Source organism: Monodelphis domestica, chromosome 1, assembly GCF_027887165.1.
Source record: "Monodelphis domestica isolate mMonDom1 chromosome 1, mMonDom1.pri, whole genome shotgun sequence".
Taxonomy (NCBI): domain Eukaryota; kingdom Metazoa; phylum Chordata; class Mammalia; order Didelphimorphia; family Didelphidae; genus Monodelphis; species Monodelphis domestica.
This window is the reverse complement of record NC_077227.1, coordinates 42,715,690-42,738,602: the sequence shown is the minus strand read 5'-3', so window position 1 is coordinate 42,738,602 and position 22,913 is coordinate 42,715,690. Positions and strand designations below refer to the sequence as shown.

At 41.0% G+C, this 22,913-nt stretch overlaps 1 protein-coding gene across 6 annotated transcripts in view; it reads left to right on the top strand.

The window, feature by feature from the left end:
- The window catches only part of CALY (calcyon neuron specific vesicular protein), a 105,951-nt gene extending 85,321 nt beyond the window's left edge, over positions 1-20,630 (top strand). For 4 of the 6 annotated variants that reach the window (XM_056797842.1, XM_056797834.1, XM_056797856.1 and 1 more), the window contains 3 exons: positions 10,277-10,390; positions 19,212-19,411; positions 20,513-20,630. In XM_056797842.1, coding sequence (XP_056653820.1) covers positions 10,277-10,390; positions 19,212-19,411; positions 20,513-20,540 — 342 coding nt within the window. In that variant the 3' untranslated portion in view covers positions 20,541-20,630. Of the gene's footprint in view, positions 1-10,276; positions 10,391-19,211 lie in introns of all 6 variants that reach the window. The other 2 variants (XM_056797867.1, XM_007478089.3) reach the window with 2 other exon arrangements.
- Positions 20,631-22,913: the final 2,283 nt, after the last annotated feature.

Below are 22,913 nucleotides of genomic sequence, written 5' to 3'. Positions count from 1 at the left end.
GGGTTCAAATCTGGCCTCAATTACTTACTAGATATATGACCCTGGACAAGTCATTTAATCCTATATGCCTCAGTTTCCTCATCTGTCAAATGAACTGGAGAAATGGCAAACCACTTCAGGATCTCTGCCAAGAAAACTCCAAATGGGGTAAAAAAAAGTCAGTTGTGACTGAAAGAATTAAACTACAACAATCTCAAATATAATTGAAACACCCTTAGAAGCCAAGATTTTTCAAAATCAATTACTTTTTATGGAAGTTTTTAATGAAATGTCTTAGTTTTCTACTTTCTCAGAAAGAGTCATTTGAATTCAATTCACATTTTTAATAAATATATCAGACAACATCATCAATGTTCATGATTGTTTGGTACTGTGTAATATGGGAGATATTATGGGAAGGGAACAAGCAAGCACCCACTCTGAGCCAGTCACTGTGCTAAGTGCTGTAAAAGTACTATCTCATTGGATCCCTATAATAACAATAGAAGGTAGGTGCCATTTCTATCCCCATTTTACAGATGAGAAAACTAAGGTTGAGAAAAGTTAAGCAACTTTCCTAGGGCCAAAATGTTTGAGGCTAGATTTGAATTTGGGGCTTCCTGACTCCAGGTCCAGAGTTCTATTCACTGTGCCATGTAACTGGGTCATTAAGGTACATGGGACCATTTTGGTTCCAATGCTGAATGGTTTCCTATGGTGCTTACAGTTCGAGTGTCTGCTTTTTCTAATTCTTCTGTCTCTGCTGGTTCCTGTCCATATATCCTGATGCTCATGGCCTGTTGCCTTGTTTTATATTTCAGTGCTTGATTTAGGACCTGAGGATAGCTCTATGTTATAGAATTGGAATTGGAATAAAAAAGTACCATATTTGAGGACATTGACCATATCCCACCACTTAGTGCCTTCCATCAGACTTCTCTTTCCTATGCTAAACATCCCAACTGCCTTAAACTAAAGGTCCTTCACTGTTCTGATTGCCTCGCCTCCAGATGCTACCTAATTTCTTCCTGAATAAAAAAAAAACAGAACACTCTGTGATAACTCTAGGCTTCCCAGAGTCTTTTCCCCCACTGGCTGTGCTAGGCCATGGGTGGTTAAAGTCTGCCTGCCAAACGAAGGATTGATCACTGCTATTTGCAAGTTCTTGACAACGGTTGTTTCTAAATCATTACCATATCTTGTCCTATTTCTGTGTCAGTCAACTACACTATTTATTTCCTTTCTAAGATTTTTTTAGCACTTTCCACCCAGAGTTGTGGCGAAGACCAATGGGGAAATAGGGAAAGAGCTTTAACCAGCTTTAGGGTGTTCAATAAAGGTCACTATGATGATGGATTTGATTATTTTTACCTAAAAGAAACCTGTGACCTTTCCTGGAGAGTAGTAGTAATGGTAGATAGAGTGATGGTTTTGGAATCAGGAAATCCCAGCTTCAGAACTCATTAGCTGTGTGTTCCAGGCAAGGCACTTGACCGTTAGTTTTTCTTATCTGTAAAATGGACATAACAATAGCATCTACATCCCAGGACAGATGGGAGGCTCAAATTGGCTGTGCACAGAAACATCAGAGAAAATGTTACTGCTTTCTCTTACAGCACAATATAAATGTCAGTTATTAATAGCAGGTGAAGAATTGGAGTGGGGAGGCTTCCAAGAATAAGTAAATTGGCTGTGTGGGCCTCCTGGAAGCCATAAAGGTCATGTTTTCCTAAGGAACTATTTGGAGTAAACTGGGAGCCTTCTAGAGAAATGTAAACTCAGAATAAAAATTCATCAAGACCTTTGAAAAAGGAACTAATTACTCTTCCTTTCCCAGGTTTTTTCTTCTTTACCTTTCTGAGAGTTTGCCTGAGCCTGCACTGAATAATGCCAATTTTAGCCTGACATTAGTATGTTTATTTATTTGAGTTGGGGATCTTGGTTGAATAGCTCAGCTCCTCTCTCCCCAACCTGATGGTAACCTTGAGCGGTTGACGGGGGCCACTTGAAGGAAAGTAGGTGGATATTTTAGGTTGTGTATGATCTGTTTTTTTCTGCTAGCTTTATACTGTTTGCCTTTTTCACAGCTCTCCAAAAGAAGCCATATGGTTCTGTTGAGTGCTTCCAGCTTAATTGTCTCTATTAGCCCTACCCTCGAATTCATGTCATCTACTCACAACTGGAAAGGTCCTTCAAGATCATCCAGTCAAACCTGCTCATTTTAGAGATGAGCAAACTAAAGTCTGGCAAAGAAAAATTAAAAGGGTTTGTCTCCTAAAAGTCTGGGGTCCCTTAAAAAAATACTGTCTACTACCAGGTTTGGTGACCTTGGATAAGTAACTAAATCTGTCTATGCCCTCAGGCAACACTTATTTGCCAGTTATTTATTTGCCAAGGACAAGGAGTCTCCCCATTTGGAAGTTCCACAGGTTCACTCCCTATCCTATATATTGATGCTTTTTCATTTCATTTTGACATCACAGTAGTTCCTGCTATCACCCACCAAGCTACTCCCACCATTGAACTCTCTCTCCTTGGTAATGAAGAAAAATAGTGTCATCCAAAGAAACCAAGCAAGTGACCTCTTCTGACAGTAGGTCACCCATATACCTCCATCTCCTAGGGTCTGGATGGATGGGTCATTGCCTCTTAATCTGAGTTCAGCTGCCTTTTTAGTGTCTACATTATGGTCTTCATCGTATCTATTCTCTCTAGGGAAAGTCCTCTCTACTGCAGATAGTACTTAGCCTTCTTTGATGGGCTTTGATATCTCTGGTGCCCTGGGCTGCTGCTTAAACCCTCCAGGAGCTCTCCATTGCCTATAACTAAAATCCATTCGATTCTTCGGTAGAGAGACTGTCTTGCTTCTTCTTGCATCCTCAGTTCTTACTTAGCACAGTACCTGGCACATGGAAGGAATTTAACAGAGAGGCTGATGATTCAATAAAAATATCTTGGCATTCAAAGTCCTTCCTGAAGTCTAACCTGACTTTTCAGCTTTGTTCAAGGGGTTCAAGGCATCTTGCCATATCACTCACATTGGTATTCTTTCTAATGATGTCAATGGTAACCCATGCCTGGCTTCCCAGGTCCTTCTCTTAGATTGCAACAGTCTCTTGGACTGTCCTCACTTTCTCCAGACATCCCGAGGATGCCAATGGAACACATTACTCCCTCTCACTTATTCTTCTGTGTTGCCATTTGACAATCCCTTTTTCTCATTCATATTTTTCTTTAACATCTTTTTCACAAATCCTCCTCCTTAATTTCTTGCTTTCCCACCACCTCTGTTGTCCTTTGGGTCTTCTCCTTAGAGATCTCAAATTCCATACTTTGGATCTTATAGTTTTCTTAGAGCCATTTGATGATACTAGATGAATGGTAGAGAAATAAAGCGCATATCAAAAGCTTACTAGATGCTAATGGTTGTCATTGTTGTTTTTGTTCAGTTGTTTCAGCCATGTTGTACTCTTCGTGAACCACTTTGGGGTTTTCCTAGCCAAAATACTAGAGTGGTTTGCCATTTTCTTCTCTATTTTTATGTGGGCAGGGGTTAAGTGATTGCCCAGGGCCACAGAGCCAGTAAGTGAATGAGGTCAGATTTGAACCCTGGTCTTTCTGACTAAGGTCCCAGTACTTTATCCATGGTGGCCCCTCAGTGCCAGTAAGGGGACACAAGTACAAGCCAATAAATCAGAATTTATCCTTAAGGAGTCTATATTCTAATGAGAACAGGGAGGATGGAAAGATAACATATCAAGAGAGAAAGGAATAAAAGTATTAATATAGTGCCTACTATGTACCTGGCACTGTGCTAACACTTCTTCCTCTCCTTCATCTTTCTCCTCTTCCTCGTCTTTCCTCAAATGAACCCTGTGTGGTCAGTGCTATTAATACCCCCAATTAGACCACTGAGGAAAATATAGTTAAGCATCTAGCCCAGGGTCACAGTTAGTAAGTGTCTGAGGCTGGATTTGAACTTAGATTTTCCTGACTCCCATCCCTGCACTCTATCCACTCACTCATTCTTTTCTACTATACTATTGGAAATGACTGGTGAGTCCACAAGGAGAGATGACAAGATATCTAAGAAATTGTACCCACCAGATTTCTTTGAGTTTACTTGGGTTTGCTGAACTCACAACAATATTATTTCCTCCCCAGATGATTGCATTTGTGGAAAAGGTAGCTGACTAGCCTATCCATAAGAGCAGATCCAGGGAAGAACTGGCTGCAGTGGCATTCTCATGAGGCTACAGTCATGGGCAGGATGTAACCTCCTAATAGACCAGGTTTTGAATGCCTCCCCTGAAACTTTAGTGGGGAGGCAAAAAATATGGGGCTAGAAAAAGTAAATTCCCAATTGAGCTTTATTTATTTATTAAAAAAATAACAACAACAGCAACCCTTATCTTCCATCTTGGAGTCAATACTGTGTATTGGCTCCAAGGCAGAAGAGGGGGGAGGACTAGGTATTGGGGGTTGAATGACTTTCCCAGGGTCACACAACTGGGAAGTGTCTGAGGTCACATTTGAACCCAGGACCCCCTAGTCTCTAGGCCTGGCTCTCCATCCACTGAGCTATCCAGTTCCCAGTTGAGATTTAAACAGGCTTGGGAACACAAAATTTGCCAGTAGTCTTCTTTATCTGTGCCCATGGCAAAAGCCAGGAGTGTCAGCCAAGATTAGAGCCTGGGTGGGTTGTATTACAGATGTGCATGGATAGCTCCCAAGTTCCTTAATATCAAAATAAATGGTTAGATAATTTCTCTGCTCATGATTGATGTCGTTCCCTTGAATGACTAACCAACCTGGAACACACATCCTACATCCTAGCCAAATTAGATTACTCAACGTCTCCTTCTCCCCCACATATAAAATCTCTCCTTTTCTCACCTCCTCCATCTTTGTGCGTTTATTCTCGGTCTGAGATCTACCTCCCCTGCCACCCCCAATGCACCTAACCTGTCTATTGATATCCTGTCCTCTCTTCAAGGCCCCGCGACAGCTGCCTCCTCTAGGAAGCTTACGCGGATTTTTTTTTTTCTCCTGGCCACAAGGAAGATAAAGCACAGGATGGTAAACTTCCAGCTGTAAGGGACATCCTCTTTTGACAGATTAGGAACAGGAACAGAGAGGTTAAGTGCTTGTCTAGAGTCACACAACCTGAAGGGTGTCAAGCCCAAGTCTTCCTCATTCCGAGTCCGGAATGCTATGGACCATTGCCTTCGGGCAGTTTGGTGTTCTGAGGTACTCGCCCTCCGCCCCAACAGCCCATCTTCCTCCACTCTGGCTCTCGGCCTTTGGGAGGCACCGATGGTGACTTGTTCAACGTGTATCTCCCCCATCCTCTCTAGTGTACTCACTAAATGCTGGATGGGTGAGGAAGAGAAAGAGGGATGAACCTTCCTCTGTGGGTGAAAAGTTGGACTGGGGAAGTCCCTCGGGCTTCTTGGCAGCTCTTTCTCTCTAGCACTGCTCATGGGAAGCCTTGTGTCCTCATTCAGGCTTGTTGCTCGCACCAGATTCCTCCTGGGGAGATTTAGGAGGATGGGATTGCGCTTGGCAACCTAGAGAGCTGCTCAGGAAGTGAAAATTGTGCCGAGCCCTCGGAGGGGCCGACTTGGGAGAGCCAAAGCAGTCTTTGACGAGGCCCCTTGCCGCCTATCTTCTCCCCCAACTCCCCAGGCTGGCTGTTCTTTCTCTCCTCTTAGATCGGAGTACCAAGTCTCGGGAGAGCGCCTCATCTCCCACCTTTGGGAAATGCCCCGAGGACCTGCAATGAGGAGCTTATTGAACAGAATCAGTCCCAAAGCTACCCGGCTGGCATGAAGCCCCCAGAATTCTGCATGGCCCTTCCTGGCTTTCCCCTTTGAGGGGGGAAGCTGTATCTGCCTGCCATTTCCATGACATTCTACACATTTAGGGTTAGAACATGTCACAGAATCCTAAAATAGAGATTTTCTAGACCAACTAATACCGAGAACAGGAACATACCAGGGTCGTAGTGGTCATCTAGGCAGGTCATTTCACTTTGAGATCACTCTGCATTAGAAAGTCTTTCTGCTTTGCCCAATGTCATTCCTTCTGTGCTTTTCTCTCTCTCCCCATCCCCCCTCCCTCTCTCCCTCTCCCTCTTTCTCTTCTTCTCTCCTATACTCCCTCCCTCTCTCTCCCTCTTCTCTCTTTCTCTCCCTCTCTCCCCCTCTCCCCTTCTCCCTCTCCCTCCCTCCCTCGTTCTCTCTCCTTCTCTCCCTCCCTCTCTCTCTCTCTCTCCCTTCTTCCCTTTCCCATACTCCCTACCTCTCTCCCTCTCTCCTCCCTCTCCCTCCCTACCTCTCTCCCTCTCTCCTCCCTCTCCCTCCCTTCCTCTCTCTCTCCCACACTCCCTCTCCCCTTTCTTTCTCCCTCCGTCTTTCTCTCTTCCTCTCTCTCTCTCTCTCTGCTACTTCCAGTGCAAAAGACTCTCAGCCTCTGTGACAATCTCTCTTTGGTATAGGAGCGAAGTATTTACTGGTCCACTTTCTTAGGCTATACTGATTTTTTTCTTGCATAGGAAAACATGAAAATTCAGGAAGCATTCCATACTTTACCAGTGCCTTCAGGATGCCTTTACCTTTCCCACTGGAAGGACTTTTCCCTTCCCCAAATTATATGGTATTTACTTTAAATACACACACACATATATTTCATATTTACTTACCTATATTCATGTTTTTTCCTTCAGCAGAGTGACACCTCCTTGAGGGCAAAGAGACTGTTTTTATTTTTTCATGTCTAAGGTCCAGCCCATGTTTATTAAATATGTTGATTAGGACCTGCCTTTGTCTTTCTCCAACATGACATCTTTCTGTAGATAAATAGGTTGCATTTACATAGTGTTTTAAAGTTTGTAAAATGCTTTGAAAATTATCTCATTTGAGCCTTACAATATACAACTATTGTCCCCATTCTGTAGATGGAGGCAGATAGAGGTGAAGTGACTTGCCAAAGGTCACATGGTTAATAAATGTTCCAGGCAAGATTTGAACTATTTTCATCTTGACATTTCCACCTGAATTACTACCCTTAATTTTAAAAGTTTCTCCATCAAGAATGCATGTTTCTATATCTGACTTCCTCAGCTGCTGCTTCCTTAGGGAAGGACAGACACTTTGTTCAACTGTTTCCCATTCTCTGACATCATCTGGGCAACCTCATTTCTTCTTTTCTGGCATATCAAGGGAAGGGTCTTGAAACCACTTTTCTGAATCTAATTCAAGTGGTTACATTGCCTAAACTTCCCATTGAGGTTGGGATTAGTTCTGCCTATATCATCAAGCTAAAGGATGAGTTTCCCTCTAATGAAAAATAAAACAAAAATAACAAATATCTTTGTACTTGAGAGAGTCCAATATGGCCATACACTTAAACTTCTGACTGCCTCCTTGTAATTTATTCCTCCTCTTTCATTGCTCGCTAATCTTGCCATTCTTTACCCAAGACCCTAATTCCCTTATTCTCTCATCCCAAACCTTGGGAATCTTACATACTACTAAGATAATTGAAGATAATATAGAAGATCATAGATCTACAGCTGAAAGGGAACTCATAAGCATCTAATCCAATCTCCCCAATTTATAGATGAATAAATTGAAGTCCAAGGAAATTAGGTGATTTGCCCAACATTATTTTGGTAGAAAGCATCAGAGGTGGGACTTGAACACAGATCCTATGATTCCGTAGCCAATGGTTGTTCCATTGCTCCAGGATCACAGAGAAGACAAGCCCTCTAATGCCTCATTGGACAGGAATGGAGAAACAATGAGACATTTTCATCATTAAACTCAATATAGTGTTGGAACTTCATTCTGTGGAACACCTGAAGGCAAGTGTGCATGAAATGGATTGGAAGGTACTTCAGATCCTGGCTTATCACGTAGCAGTTAAGGCTGCCAAGAGGAGTTTCTCAATCAAGTCTGAAGATTGGTTTTAGAATTACATCTGGGCTCAAAAGGAGGAGAGAGACCATTTTAAAAATATCATTATCATTTTATCAGGGTACTATTAACTCTTAGAACTGAGCCGAGGGTCATTGACCTAATGGCAAAGCTATGCAAATGAGCCTTTCCATCACACTTCTAATGACCAAAAATGAAATAGGCTCAGACCATTCATTGGAAAAGATGGAGAGGAACAAGGTTGAAACCTTGCAGCACATGCTTTGTCCTCCAGGATGAGAATTGATCTGTATCAAATCTGAAATCAGAAAATAGACTGAAGATTTTGTAACTTGCTATCTGTGAGAAGTTAGAGAATTATTGTCCTTTCCTGGTCCTCAGTTTCTCCATCTGTAAGATAGAAAAGCTTTAATTTGATATGCCTTTTCTCACCTATAAAATAAAGGGGCTGGCAGAGATGAAGGCATGCTGTAGTTCCTTCCATATTGAAGGTTCAGTAGTGTCCTCTGATCTTTAACCCTAATGATCTTCCCAGCATCCCCTACTTGCCCCAGGCTGGTGTCCATGGCTATATTTAATCCATTTCTTCACAAAAGTTTAATATGTCTGATTTCTTAGGATCATAGATATCATAGATATAGGGTTGGAGAGTCTCTTAGGTACCATGGAGTCCAACCTCCTCATTTTATAGATAAGGAAATTGAGGTGCTTAGAGGTTAAGTGACTTTTTTAAGGTTGTACTTCAATATGAACTTCCAGTTTTTAAAAGGTGGAGAATTGTGAGAAAGGCCATGAGTGTTTTCTTTGAACTCTTATTTTGGTTTGGACTCAGATTATGGATTGATGTCACACAAGATGAAGTCAGTTATTCTTCCCTTTTCCCATGTAGGAGCTTAAATTTAGAAATGAGAGATCTTAAAGGCCATTGAGTCCAATTTCCCCCTTTAGAGCTAAGGAACTGAAGCCAAAAGAGGTGAAGGGACTGATTCAAGGTCATACAGGTAGTGAAAAAGGTGGGATTTGAACCCAAATTCTCTGAGCCAATACTTCATGCAAGAGCTTTCTCAGAATTCTCAACCTGTCAAAAACTGGAAGTTCAGATTGATGTATGACCCTAAACAAATGGAAGAATGTTTTGTGTGATTTCACATATATAATGAATATACTATCATTTGCCTTCTTAATGGGTGGGTAAGGGGTGGGAGAGAGAATTCAAAACTCAAAAGAAATATCATGAATATTTAAAATAATGGGGAAAATTAAAAATAAGAATTTCCTCTTCAAATGGGTTCTGAATTACTAAAGAATCCACTAACTCTTGAGAAAACAAAGTTGCTTTAACATGACTCTTCCATTCTCAGATAAATCTCTTTATATATATGGAAAACTACATACACTTAAATTTTAGTGGTGGGAGAGTGGTGGGAAAGTCAGCTAGAACAGACTTTGGAAGGGAGAAGGGAACAAGAATTTATTAGGTGACTATTATATGTCAGACACTATGTTCAGCACCTCATCTCATTTGATCCTCACAACCACTGTGGAATTATCTCCATTTTACAATCCAGGGAACTGAGGAAGGCAGAGGTGTTAAGTAATTTGCCCAGGGTCACACAGCTAGTGTCTGGGGTTGGATTTGAACTTGTCTTCTTGACTCTTTCCAGCATGGCATCAAATTGAAATAGAATCAGCTCTCTGCAACTGCTTATTGACTTAGAAAACTACAAATTAATAATTCATGTATCATATTTTTATTTCTTTTGTTGAGTTTCTCAACAAAATTTTAATCTGATTCTGACTGGTCAGAAGCATTGAGGGCCACATTCGAGGACAGGCAGGGAGTTTAACAACTCTGCTTTAGAGATCTCTACTCTTTTCCCCAAGTCTCATTGTATAGAGGTGAGAGTGGCTGCCCAGACAGTTTACTCAGACTGTAGCTAGCTAATGGATCTAGAAACCAGGTCTTCAGAACCCCAGTTCAGTGATTTTCACCCATTATACCCTAATTTGTCAAGCTAGCCTCTCAAAGTTTCTTTGAGCCTTAGGACTCTCTAATTGCTAGGCTTTAGGAAAGCAATCTGCCTTATAAATCTTGTTCACACAGTTTGTCTTTGCAGGATACACCACCAGAATGGATGACACAGTAGTATAAAAAGGATTGTGTAAGGTAAAGACCAAGGTTGACTTCCATATCTGAAGAAGGGCCAAGACTTGAGACAGTTAATAGGGATCATAACAACTCTGAATTGGAGAGCAGCTTGGCTGGTCACTGAGTCCAATCTGTTTCTGCCCAGGAATGTCCATTGCACCAGACTCACTCATTTTCTTTCTTCTCTCTCTCTTTTTCCTCTTTCTAGTTGACGGGGCTCATTCTTATCACGATGGCGTTCCTAGCCTGTCTCCTCATGCTGGTCATGTACAAGGCTCTCTGGTACGACCAGTTAAGCTGTCCGGAGGGCTTTGTGTTTAAGGTATGGTGCTAACACTTCATTGCCTACACTTTGGAAGAGCTTCCCCCAAGGAGGAAGCCCAACTTCCTCTCTCCTAGAGAACATCTTATGCCAAAAAGTTGTTCATGCATAGCAAAAGGGAATGAAGATTCTTTGCTTTTGATGACCATCCATTGAGTGGTGCCAAGGGCAAGGGATCCTACAAATGGAAGGGTGAACAATTTTAGCCGACTCTACAATTTCCATGGACCCACATACAGAAATTAACAGTAGCTGCCATGTAATAGATGCCGCATACATTTTTCATTTGACCTTCCCTATAGCACTATAAGATAAATATCACAATTAAGTCCATTTTATAGATGAGAAAACCAGAATTCATAGATTAAGTGACTCAGCCACTTTCACATAGCTATTAAGTGTCAGAGGCAAGATATGAACCCAAGTCTTCTTGTCCTGGGTTCAAATGAAGTCCAGTACTCTATTATTATGTTGCCTTTCGATAACAAGAAGGCTTTTTTATATAGCATCTTTCACATTTTCAAACCACTTCACCAAAATCAACCATTTTTGACCCTCGCAACAGTCCTGTGAGGGTGGGGGCTATTATTATGCCTATTTTTCAAATGAAGAAACTAAGACTAAGAAATTAAATATCTTACTCTAAACTACTCAACTAGTCTGACAAATATTGATTAAAGATTTTCTATGTATAATGTGCTGGGGGGGGAGAATATAAAGATAAATATGATAAATCAACCAATGACCATTTATTAATGTGTCAGCACAGCCCAAAGTCCTAAATCTACAAAGCTAAAAAGTGAGCTGGCTTTCATTCCTAAAAGCCACACATTCTGTCACCATCCTTGTCCTTATTCCCTTCTTAGATCTTACAAATTATATATATATATATATGTGTGTGTGTGTGTGTGTGTGTGTGTGTGTGTGTGTGTGTGTGTGTGTTCATATATATTATATATATATCCATAAATTAAGGATTTGGGTAAATATTATAAAAATGAGAATATAAGTCATTAGAAGACTCTAAAGTATTTTGAGACCAGAAGATCCAGTGAGTATTCCCAACAAAGGCTAGAAGAGAGTATCCTGGAAGAGGTGGTTTGGGCATTAGGCATTGCCATGTTCTTCCTTCTCTTCCTGCTCTTCCTGACCCAAGCTGATGGTGCATTGGGTATGAGACGCCATTACTCCAGGACAACTAATCAGGGCTCTCCTCTATCCTGATGTCCACTTTTTTTAAGGGCACTAGAAAGGAATTCTTGAAAGCCACTGTTCCCTTCAGCTCCTTCTTCCCACTTCCAACCTAAACCCTTCCAGTCTTCTGTGAGGACTCCTCTGGGATAAGAAAAATGGAATTGGGAGAACTGAAGTGGAATTCTGGCCCAGCCACTAATGTCTCTGACCCTCAGGTTCCTCATCACTCCTTGCCTTGCAGAGATGTTGTCACAAATGTGTTTTGGAAACATTAAAGTTCTGTAGATGTATGAGCTAGTTTAATTGAAAGACAACCAAAAGAAAGACAACCTGGGAAATTTAAATACTTCTCTCTACTTCACCCCTCTTTTCTACAGTATTTAGCACAGTGCTTAGCATATGGGATTGGAGTAGCTAGGTATATGGAGCACTGGCCTTGAGTCAAGAAGACCTGAGTTCAAATCTGGCCTCAGATACTTACTAACAGTGTAACTCTGGGCAAGTCACTTAATGCTATTTGCCTCAGTTTCCTCATCTGTAAAATGAGCTGGAGAAGGAAATGATAAATCACTCCAGGATCTCTGCCAAGAAAACCCTAAATGGGGTCATGAAGAGTTAGACACAACTGAAAATGCCTAAACAACAACTAGCACATAGAAGGTGCTTAATAAATGTTTGTCTGATTGTTGGAACACTGGACTGTTTCATAGTGAAGTGTAGGAAGGCATGTCACAGGGAATGAATGGTTTGTTTCACTTCACTGCTGTGTATTTTGACCTTTTGGAAAACTCAAGAGGCTTTGGAACAGGTGGTAGGAAATGAGTATGTTTTATCAAGGGGCTTCATGTGCAGACTTCATTCTCTCTTTTTCTCTCCATTAATTCAGTATCTTGAATCAGACCCTTGAGTTTAAGTGAATTTCAAAAGGACCAGTCTCCAGGATTTGGGCCAATTCTTATTCCTTCCAGCTTAGTGAATTGGGTCCAAACTCCTCATATTCAGAGAATCTCCTCAGGGGACAGTAATATCACATCCTTCTCTTAATTTTCAAGTCATTCCCTGTGTTTTGAAATGTTCTCACTAGCTCTGCCACAGGCAGAAAAAATTGAGCCCCCCTCCCCCCAAAAAAACACTACTGCCTTTCTTGGTCTGTTTCTCCTTCTTATCTGTGATTTCCAAAGGGATGCTGGGATACAGTGGAAGGAAATTCAGAAGGGCATCACAGAGATCATAGGATCCTGAGCTTAGAGCCACAAGGATCTCAATATGCTCATGTAGCTTTTATTTATGAGAATCCTGAAACTACAGAGGATAAATGGCAAGTCCCAAATCTTACTGGTTGGTTGCAAAGCCTGGATTTGACCCCAGATCCTTTGGCTACAAAACCAGTTCTGTTTCCACCATACGGTGGTTCTAGCATTGCTACTTAGGTGATTGTGCACAAGTCATTACACAGTTTCCTCATCTGTAACGTGAGTACGATATCTGTGACTACACAAATTGTGATTAAGCAGTCCTAATAACACTGAAGATGACTGAGGAGGCTCATTCACCCTCTACTGGAACTGATAGTCCAATCAGGACTATCTTGGCAAATCTTTCTGCCACTTGAAGATGGGAGCAATAAAAATCTTTGGTCTGAACAGGGGAAGCACCAGGGAAGGGAGCTCCTGTTACAATCAATGTCTATTAAAAGTTTTCTGGATTTGTTTTAGGATGCACTTATACCTCTTTCTCCCCAGTTAATTACCTCCTTTCCCCTTAGTCCTCCCTCCAATCCTACCCACTCCCTCCCCTATGCCAATACAGAATCTCAACTTGCATCTGGCAAATATTCAGAGGAGGAGGAATTCTTCAGGCTGATTACATGACTTGGAGGACAATGATGGGAAAAAATGCAGATAACACTGACACATTATCTGGGGAGTTGGCTGATGCTTTAAAGGGAGATTGATGTCCCAAGTAAAGTGTTGGAAGTCGTTTCCCTTGGCTTATTTAAAAATAGACTGGACAGAACCATAGGAGACATGGAGGATTCACTGGGCTTCCTGCATGGGATCCTGGAGAGACAGGCAATGATTAGATGTGAGAAAATAAATTCCTCATCTTTATGATTCAGGCATCTCCCTCTTCTATTGATGCACTGAGATCATAGAGACTTTCTTGCTATTTTATTTTGAAAGCTGAAATGATATATGAATCTACATGAATACATATAGATATGCTATGATATGACATAATGATTGTTCCAAGCTAGAAAGAGCCTGGCCAGTGTCAAACTCTTCCTGTGACCCCTTTTTCTTCCCACACCCCCCCTTCTCTATACCCACTTCTGATAGCTTTCTGTATCCTCCATTAGCTTTTGTTAATCAGGTTTCTACAATAAATGGAGGTAAAGCAAGAATGAAGTTGCAAATTGAATGACTCCAGCAGCCCTAATGGGCCAAAGCAGAGATTGGGGAGATTTCTGGGGGACGTGGGAGTGCCTTGCATGTTAAATGCAGCATATTTAACCAAAAACAGTAAAGTTTCAAGGGGCGCTCTCAAGGTCATAGGATTGCAGAAGATTGGAGCTAGAGTCTCAGAGATCAGAAACCAACTTCTTCATGTTACAGAGGAGAAAAATGGGACCCCTAAAGGTGAAGTGACTTGTTCAAGATTATACAGAGTCTCAAGCTAGCCCTAGAGACCAGGCTTTATAAGCACTCCCATCCCCAGGCCAGTTACTCATTCCACTCCCACTGCCTACTTCTAGGGATGTGATGATGATTATTTGCCATTTTGTGACTGTAAATTTCATGCATAAATGGACAATCTGGGTGTAGGAATATTGTGATTCTGTTGCAGTCATGAATGAAGTCTATCTTATGCCTTCTTTATAGAACGGAGTAGCTGTGGAATAGTGAGAGGGAAAAAAAAATTAAAAACTGGGTGAAGTCTTGTTCTGACACTATTGACCTGGTGAATCTTTGGATCTCAGTTTCCTCATTTGTAAAATAAAAGAATGAGACTAGGTGATCTCTAAGTTTCCCTCTGGATTTAACTCTGTGATCCTATTAAGGTGAACATGGCACAGGAGTATAAGGGAAGGTAAGAATGAGAGAACCAAGCCTTGAAAACTACTGGAAATTTAGAATATTTGTCAGTTTCCAAGATCTTCCAAAGATTACCAACGTTAGTTAAATAACCCCATTTACTAGACCTATCTCTGCATTGATTCTCTCCTTTTCCTAGACCTGATTTATTCTGAGCTTCAGGTCTCTTACCATAGTTCTTACAATATTGTGCCACACTTTCACATCCATTCTTCATGAACATTTCCTTTATCCATTTGAATACTTTTCTTTAAAATCAATATTCCTTTGAGATCACTTCTCCTCTACCTTCTAACTTGTTGAAAATAGCCACAAGGGTCTGATTCCTCAAAATGTTTACAAATTTTACTTGATTTTCTCCCTTGAATTCCTTCGCCGATATACCTAGACCTATGCTATAGCTATTTCTTTCTACCAATCTGAATTCATTTCATCATCTGGTTTCATTCAATTATTTCAAATACTTTAAACCTTCTTTACACCTTGATTGATTAATTGAATCATTAAGAGTCTACTATGTACTATCAGGCACTGTACTTTACAGATATTAGTTCATTTGATCCTCAAAAAATACCTATAAGAAGGTACTATTATTATCTTCATTTTATAGATGAGGAAACTGAGGCAGACAACAGTTAAGAGATTGGCCTAGGGTCAACATAGGTAGTGTTTGAGACCATATATGAACTCATGACTCTTTTAATCCAGGCTGAGTGCTCTATCCACTGAGTCATTCTAGCCACCAACTTGCATTGGAAGAGTAAATTGCATCCATAAGCCAGAAAGTTCCCAATGCTCCTCCCCTATGCTTATGATGCTTCAAAAGATTCATCATTTCTCTAGTGTGAAAAGCATTCTTCCATGCCTTCAGAGACTGTTTCCCTGAGTTGTTACAACTAATATTTATTTATAATAAGGTCGATCTTGTGGGGATAAGCTTCTCTGTATTTAGCTGGACTTGTTCTCAGAAGCCAAACCATGAGTAGACCAATGGGTAGAAATGAAAGAACTTAAAGCCTTCCATCATTGTTCTCAAGAACTCAGGGTAACTCATCCACACACCAGTGAGTCAACTCAGTAGAGTTTTAGTGGAAGAGGCCCTTAAAACCTAGAAATATAACTGAATTAAACATTTACTAGTTAGTACTGTCACAGACTAAAAGAAGCTAATAAATCAGTCAAGGTTCCTTCTTCCCTTGGGCAGCTAGGTATAGCAGTGGAGAGACAACTGGATTGTCTCTTGAGTTAGGGAGATCTGAGTTCAAATGTGACCTCAAACATTAACTAGCTGTGTGACCCTGGGTAAGTCATTTAACCTCTATATGCCTCAGTTTCCCTTAACTATAAAATAGGACTATAACAGCATTTGCCTTATAGGGTTGGAAGGATCAAATGAGATGCTTGTAAAATGCTTAGCACAGTGCTTGGCTTATCCTCATGTTTCCTAGTAGACCTTGTATTTTCTTTACTCCCCTCAAATGTAGACCCCCTAAAGTTGGGTAGAATCAAAGCTTTAATGAATTAAGGAACATTTCTAATGCTTGATTTGGAATTAGCAGGCTAGATTGTATAGGGGGTTCTTTTGTTTGTTTGTTTCATCAATAGTTTATTTATTTGTTGATTGATTTAGAATTTTTTTCCATGGTTACATGATTCATGCTCTCTCTCTCTCCCCTCTTCCATCCCCACTCCCGGAGCTGACAAGCAATTCCATTGGATTATACATGTATTATTGCTCAAAAACTATTTCCATATTATTCATATTTGTAATGGAGTGATCTTTTACAACCAAAACCCCCAATCATATACCCATAGAACCACATGATAAGTCTTCTGTTTTTCTTCTGCATCTCTACTCCCCCAGTTCTTTCTCATAAGTAGGGGGTTCTTTTTGCACAAGTCTTTGATCTTACTCCCCCAAACCAAAGTTTCAGAATTTTTTGACCAAATTTCAAGCCAAATGGTTAGTAGAAATAGCTTCACCAATCTCTGACCTTTCACCAGTTTTATATTGATGTTTCTTATCTCCAGGCTTATTCCAGCCAGTCTCTCCTAGAATCACACATCAATAAATATTTTCTTAATACTATATATTTTATAAATATTACATATTTCTTAGGTAGAATAAAAGTCAAAAAGTCTTAATAGTTTATTAATTTCATTAATTTAGTTTATATGTTGCCAGTTTCATTAAAAGACTGCATATTTAATATGTACACTAGAAAGAATTTTATGGCTATATTTTAGTACATCTAAATCTCTAAAAGTACAGTCTTATTGTTGCTTATTAATTTTTCAGTCGTGTCTTACTCTTCATGACCCAGTTTGGGTTTTTCCTGGTAAAGACACTGGAGTGTTTTGCTATTTCCTCCTCCAGTCACTTACTTTAAAGTTGAGGATCTGAGGCAAAGAGGGTTAAGTGACTTGCCCAGGGTCACACAGTTAGAAAGTGTCTAAGGACAGATTTGAAATCAGAGACAGGATTTGGCAGTCTAGTCACTGTACCACTTCACTGCCTCTCAAAATGGCCTCTTACCTTTCCAGCTTTAGCCCATGTTGCCCCATTCCATAGGCACTGAACTACTCTGCCCTAACTATTCCTTTGGCCATCCAACCTTTGTACTTTTCTTCATAATATTTCCTTGTATCAGTCAACAAGTATTTATAAAAGATTTACTACATGCACAGCACTGGGAAGATGAATCCAATATGAAATGTCCAATAGGTAACTGGTGATCTGGTGCTGAAGATCAGAGGTGAGACTGCATAGATCTGAGAGTCATCTGCTAGAGATAAGAGTCAAAAATAGGGGAGCTGATGAAGAGAGAGAGTAGTTTGTAGATCAGTAGTAGTATTTCTGTTGGGTAGATGTAGTTAAGAAGGCCCAAATATATTGAGGAAGAAGGTAGAGAGAAAAGCCTAATAAAAAAGAATTCAAATTAACCAATTTACAAAGATGTCTGATTTAATCTAATTTTTTCTTAGTAGATACACAGGAAATAAGAATAAATGAGACCAGTAAATTGTTATTAAATCCTCAGAACTCAATTCAGTTTGAACAAAGGTTAGATCTCTGTTACTAAGAACCCCTAAAAGGACCAAAGAAGTGAGAAAATCCATCGTATCCAGGGATTAGGTTTTGGAGACATTGAATCCTGATACGTTTTCATATTGGTCATGTTGTGATTCAATCCTCACATAAAACCAAAACCCCAATACAAAAACACACACACACACACAAAATAAAGCGAAAAAGAGTATGCTTCAAAAAGTATTCAGACTCCATCAGTTCTTTCTCTGAAGGTAAATAACATTCTTTGTCATAAGTAACTGGATTTGTTCTTAGCCAAGTTCACATTTATTTTCAGTGACTATGATAAAGAAAATGAATCTGTCCTCTAGAAAGATGATAAGGGTAAATATAAAGTTCTAGACTCCTTGTTCAAAAAAGAAACCTAACTGTCCAAGTATTGGATAAGAGAATTCTAACTAGATAATGGTTCATTTAAAAAAAAGACCTTGAATGTATGTAGAGGATTGTTATTGCATGTAATAGGGAAAATAAAATATCTTTGACTTAAAAAAAAGAAGTCCTTGGGGATTTGGGTGAATGGCCAACTAAATAGGAGTCAACAGAATGTCAGTCATGGCAGCCAGAGGAGCTAATGTGGTCTTGGGCTATTTAATACAAGTGTAGAGTTTAATACAAGAGTAGTGATCTGTCTCACTGAGCCACAGCTAGAATGATGTATTCTAGTCTAGGCATCACATTTTAGAGAAGACACTGACATGCCGAAGTATTATGAGAAAAGGCTAACTACAATGGCAAAAGAACTGGGGGTTCTTAGCCTAGAGAAGACTTAAAGGGAGCCATGCTGCTATTTTCCAATGTTTGAAGGGCTAGCTTATGGAAGAGATATTGGGCTTGCTCTGCTTGGCCCCTAACAATGAGAGCTATCTACAAATGGAAGAGGTTTCCTCAGCAGGTAGTGAGGAGATCTCTGGAGGTCTTGGACTAGAAACTGAATGAACTCTTGTCAGGGCTATTGTGGTGGGTATTGTTCAGGTCTGGGCTGGGCTAATGACCTCTGAAGCCCCTTCTAGCTTTGAGATTCCATGACTCTGTGAATCTATGAAATACTTTTACTTCTCCATGAATTGACAACCAATGGCTTCTCTCTCTCTCTCTCTCTCTCTCTCTCTCTCTCTCTCTCTCTCTCTCTCTCTCTCTCTCTCTCTCTCTCTCTCCTCTCTCTCTCTCTCTGTCTTTCTTTCTCTGTCTCTCTCTATCCTCTGTCTGTCTGTCTCTCTGTCTCTCTCTGTCTCTCTGTCTCTGTCTCTCTGTGTGTGTCTCTCTCTGTGTCTTTCTTTCTCTCTATCCTCTCTCTCTCTTTCTCTTTCCCTCTCTCTCTCTTCTGTCTCTCTGTCTCTCTGTCTCTCTGTCTCTGTCTCTGTCTCTCTCTGTCTCTCTGTCTCTCTGTCTCTCTCTCTCTCTCTGTCTCTCTCTCTCTCTCTCTCTCTCTCTCTCTCAGCACAAGCACTGTACTCCTGCAGCCTTAGAGATGTATTACTCTGAGCAGGAAGCAGGCCCCCGAGGACGTCTCTACACGGCTATTAACCACTTAACTCAAGCCAAGAAAACCATCCCTGAACTGCCCTCACCGTGGTTACCAGTAATTAATGCTTTGAAGGAAGCAGAGAAAGCTAAGGATGAGCTGCCGGTTTCTCAGCAGTAAGAGACCCAGGGCAGGAATCAGATGCAACAGAATTGTCATTTTAAGGGTATATGTAATCACTTAAAGTATTAAATGCATTGTATACTCTCTTCCCTCTCTCCCCCCACCCCCCTCTTTTTAGTCAACTCCAATGGTTTTTGAGTGAAAGCAGAAGGGAATGCCTGGTTCAAGGCCTTTTCCTCCTCTCTTCCCTCCCTATCCCCCATACAAAGAGAGAGGAAGATGTTGAGAGGACATCTTATTCACTCTGTATATGAGCCCTTCCTCTCCATCCCTCCTGATTTGACCAACATGAAAGTGGGTCTCTCTTCCTCTTTACTTGGAGAGCACCTACTGGATTCTCTACATCTGGAGAGCCCATGTCAAAGAGCCAGGGAGGAAAAGCTTATTTTGAGGCCAGAAGGAGCCCATCCCTATCTTCCTTCCCAAGAGAATAAGTGGGGTCCCCTGGTCCTTTTCTCCAAATATCCATAATTTGAGGGAATGTCTGAGAAACATTAGCTGGCGAGGCTTAGAGCCTCCTCTCCTTCTGCCTCCTTACCATCAACCACCCTACTAGGACTGGTTTGTTTTGTTTTTCCTGCTAGGATGGATTTCTGGAGTCCAGGGACTACTGGATTGTTCATGACCTTGTTTGCAGAATCAAGGGCAAAATGGCAGACACTGTCCAGGGAGGTCCACAAAATAGTAGGCTCCAGTGTGCTAAGACTTCTGTGCTGCCATTTGGAAGCAAACATTAGGAAGATTTTTCACTTTAATTTGAGCAAAGCTTTTCCATGTAATTTATGCTCTGGCTTATCTTGGTTTGCAATTTGATTGCTAATTACAAGGCTAAATTTGAAACCCATTTAATTACAGCACTTCTGCCTTAGGGGTGCTGGGAGATTTTTCCTCCCTTTTCCCTCTCCCCTCCCCCATTTCCCCTGCCTTCCACCATCTATATTCTAGGCCTAGTGTGGGATCCTTGTATCACTGTTCCTGTTCACACTCAGTGTTTGTGCTTTTGTGTGGAAACTTCTCATTTTCTTTTGAAAATTATTATTATTGTTGTTGTTTTTGCTGTAAAGATTTCCCACATACACTGTACATTTTTCTAGGAATTGTGGACTGTCAAATTTGCAGTGAAAACATTACTGGTTGTCTGCTCGCAAGTGCCAAAATGGATGTGGTGATCAGCAGCATTTTTCTCCAAGTAAAAATAAATGTTCACCCTCAGCTCTTCCTCAGAGTCATTTGTTTCTTCCCCCATCCTTCCTGTATTTGTCTTCATTGCAGAAGTCCTTTCAGCTACTTCTACTTGGGTGGTAGAAAGAACACTTGGAGTTGTCACTAACCCAGGGCAAATGGGGCTTTGTAAGGCAAGACAAGGCAAACTTCTCTCCAGAGGAAGGCATCTTCTTCTAACAAAATCACTCATCCTCAGGAGGGAGTCCTGGCTCAGAACCATCCCAGCAGGGCCCTCTCTAAGATGGGATGTTCTCTCTGTTGTTTGGGAAATGGTGTGGCACAGTAGAAAAAGCAGTGCCTCTGAAGTCAGAAGACTTGAGTTCAAATTCTGACCCAGATATTTACTCCCTAGGAGATCTTGAACAAATGAATTAAGTCTCATTTTCCTCATTATAAAACAAGGGCATTGCATTATATGGCCTTTGAGGTCCCTCCCCATTCTAGATCTATGATCTTTTGACCCATCTCCCTCCATCCCTCCCTATCAGACCATGCATGCTCTATTGTTCTTCCCTCTAACCCCCAACAAAATTTGTCCCTGGTAGTTTCAGACATTTATGGCCCTAAGAGGACTGGTCTTGAAATTGGAGTCTTTGTTGGGAAATTTACCAGCTGGGTTACCATGGGTAAATAGTGCCCCTCTCAATGCTTTACTTCACCTATCTCTAAAATGGAGGTTATAAAACAATTTCCCCTGTGAACATCACAGGGCTGTCATGATGAAAGTTCTTTGCAAGCCTGAACGCTCTCAAGGAAGGTGAGTTATTACCTGTTCGGAGAAGCATGCTGGATTTCAGCCAGGCATTTGCCAAAGCCTCACAATTTATGGTGTCCTTGTTTCCAAGGTTCACAAGAGATCATCTGATCCAATCTCCTCCTGGGACAGATGAAGAAACAGGTCCAGAGATGTTAAACCATTTGCCCCGAATTATGCAGGATGAAAGCATCATCCCTCAAAAAGCTTATTATCCACAGAAAGAATTTGAACACCACAAATCACAGGGTTTTATCTTTGAAACAAAATGTATTAAAAAAGCTCAGTGTGACCTATTTAGTGATGGGTTCTCTACTTGTCTCCACTCAATGGGTCATTCTTCTTCTTACCTTCTCTTGGTCAGGTCCTATTAATCTGAACACTAACACCCAGTGGGCTGGGCTAGTTTGAAATTACTCTTCTGGGCCTCTTAGAATGAATTCACTTATTTTGAAACAAGGGACAGATGATCATTTAGACAACTTAGCCACTGTCCAAGGCCCAAGTCTCATACATCAGGTAGGGAACCTCAGAGGATTCTGCCCTATCACACTTGAAGGCTTTCCTCTCTCCAAAAGACAAGGTGGGTCTGATCATGGAATCATGTCCTTTGGGAGTAGACAGGGTTTTAGATCGCCTAGTCCAGTGATGGCAAACCTTTTAGAGACCGAGTGCCCAAACTGCAACCCTCACACTACATGTGAGCCCCTGCCCTACCTTAGACAAAGGAGGGAGAAAGCGTTCCCATTGGGCAGCTGGGCAGAGGGGTGGGTGATATAAGAAATGTTAGGCATGTGTGGAGAGGGGGAAGGGAATAGCCCCCATCTGGTACATGTGTCAGAGGTTTGCCAACATGGACCTAGTCCAACTGCCGCATTTTATAGAAGAAGAAACAAAGTCCTACCAAAAAGAAACAGTTTGTCTAAGCTCATATACATGTAGGTAATAATAGATGATAATAATCGACATCTACAGTATACATTAAAATTAGCAAAGTACATAACATACATCTTACTGAGATTCACGATGATGCCAACTGGCAGAAGTTATAATTACCCTCTTTTGCAAATAAGGAAACTGAGGTACAGATTTGCCCATGGTGAGAAAAACTAGTCAGTGTCTGAGCCAGAATTTGAGCTGAATCCAAGCCCAGAACTCTATGTTGAACTATCTCCCCCGTGTAGCTGTCAAAACAGATTTAGTACTACATTCACTAGTACACTGAGGGGTGTGTAGGAGAGAAGTATTGGGGAAGGGAGAGAAGGATTCTCTATTTGGGAATACCTGTGCCCCCTCACATGCTTCACAAGTTCTTGGATAAGATGGCAAGAGAGAGATGAGCAACCACATGAGGAAACATCTACCAGATCAGACAGCGGCAAAAACTTTGCATCTCCAGAATGCATCTGGGGGCCTTCTTATGGTGTCAAATTCAGAGAGCAAAGGGAGTGATGTTTAAAAAAATGCTACACATCAACTCACAATTATTGATTGCTGTCTTACTACTAATGGATGCA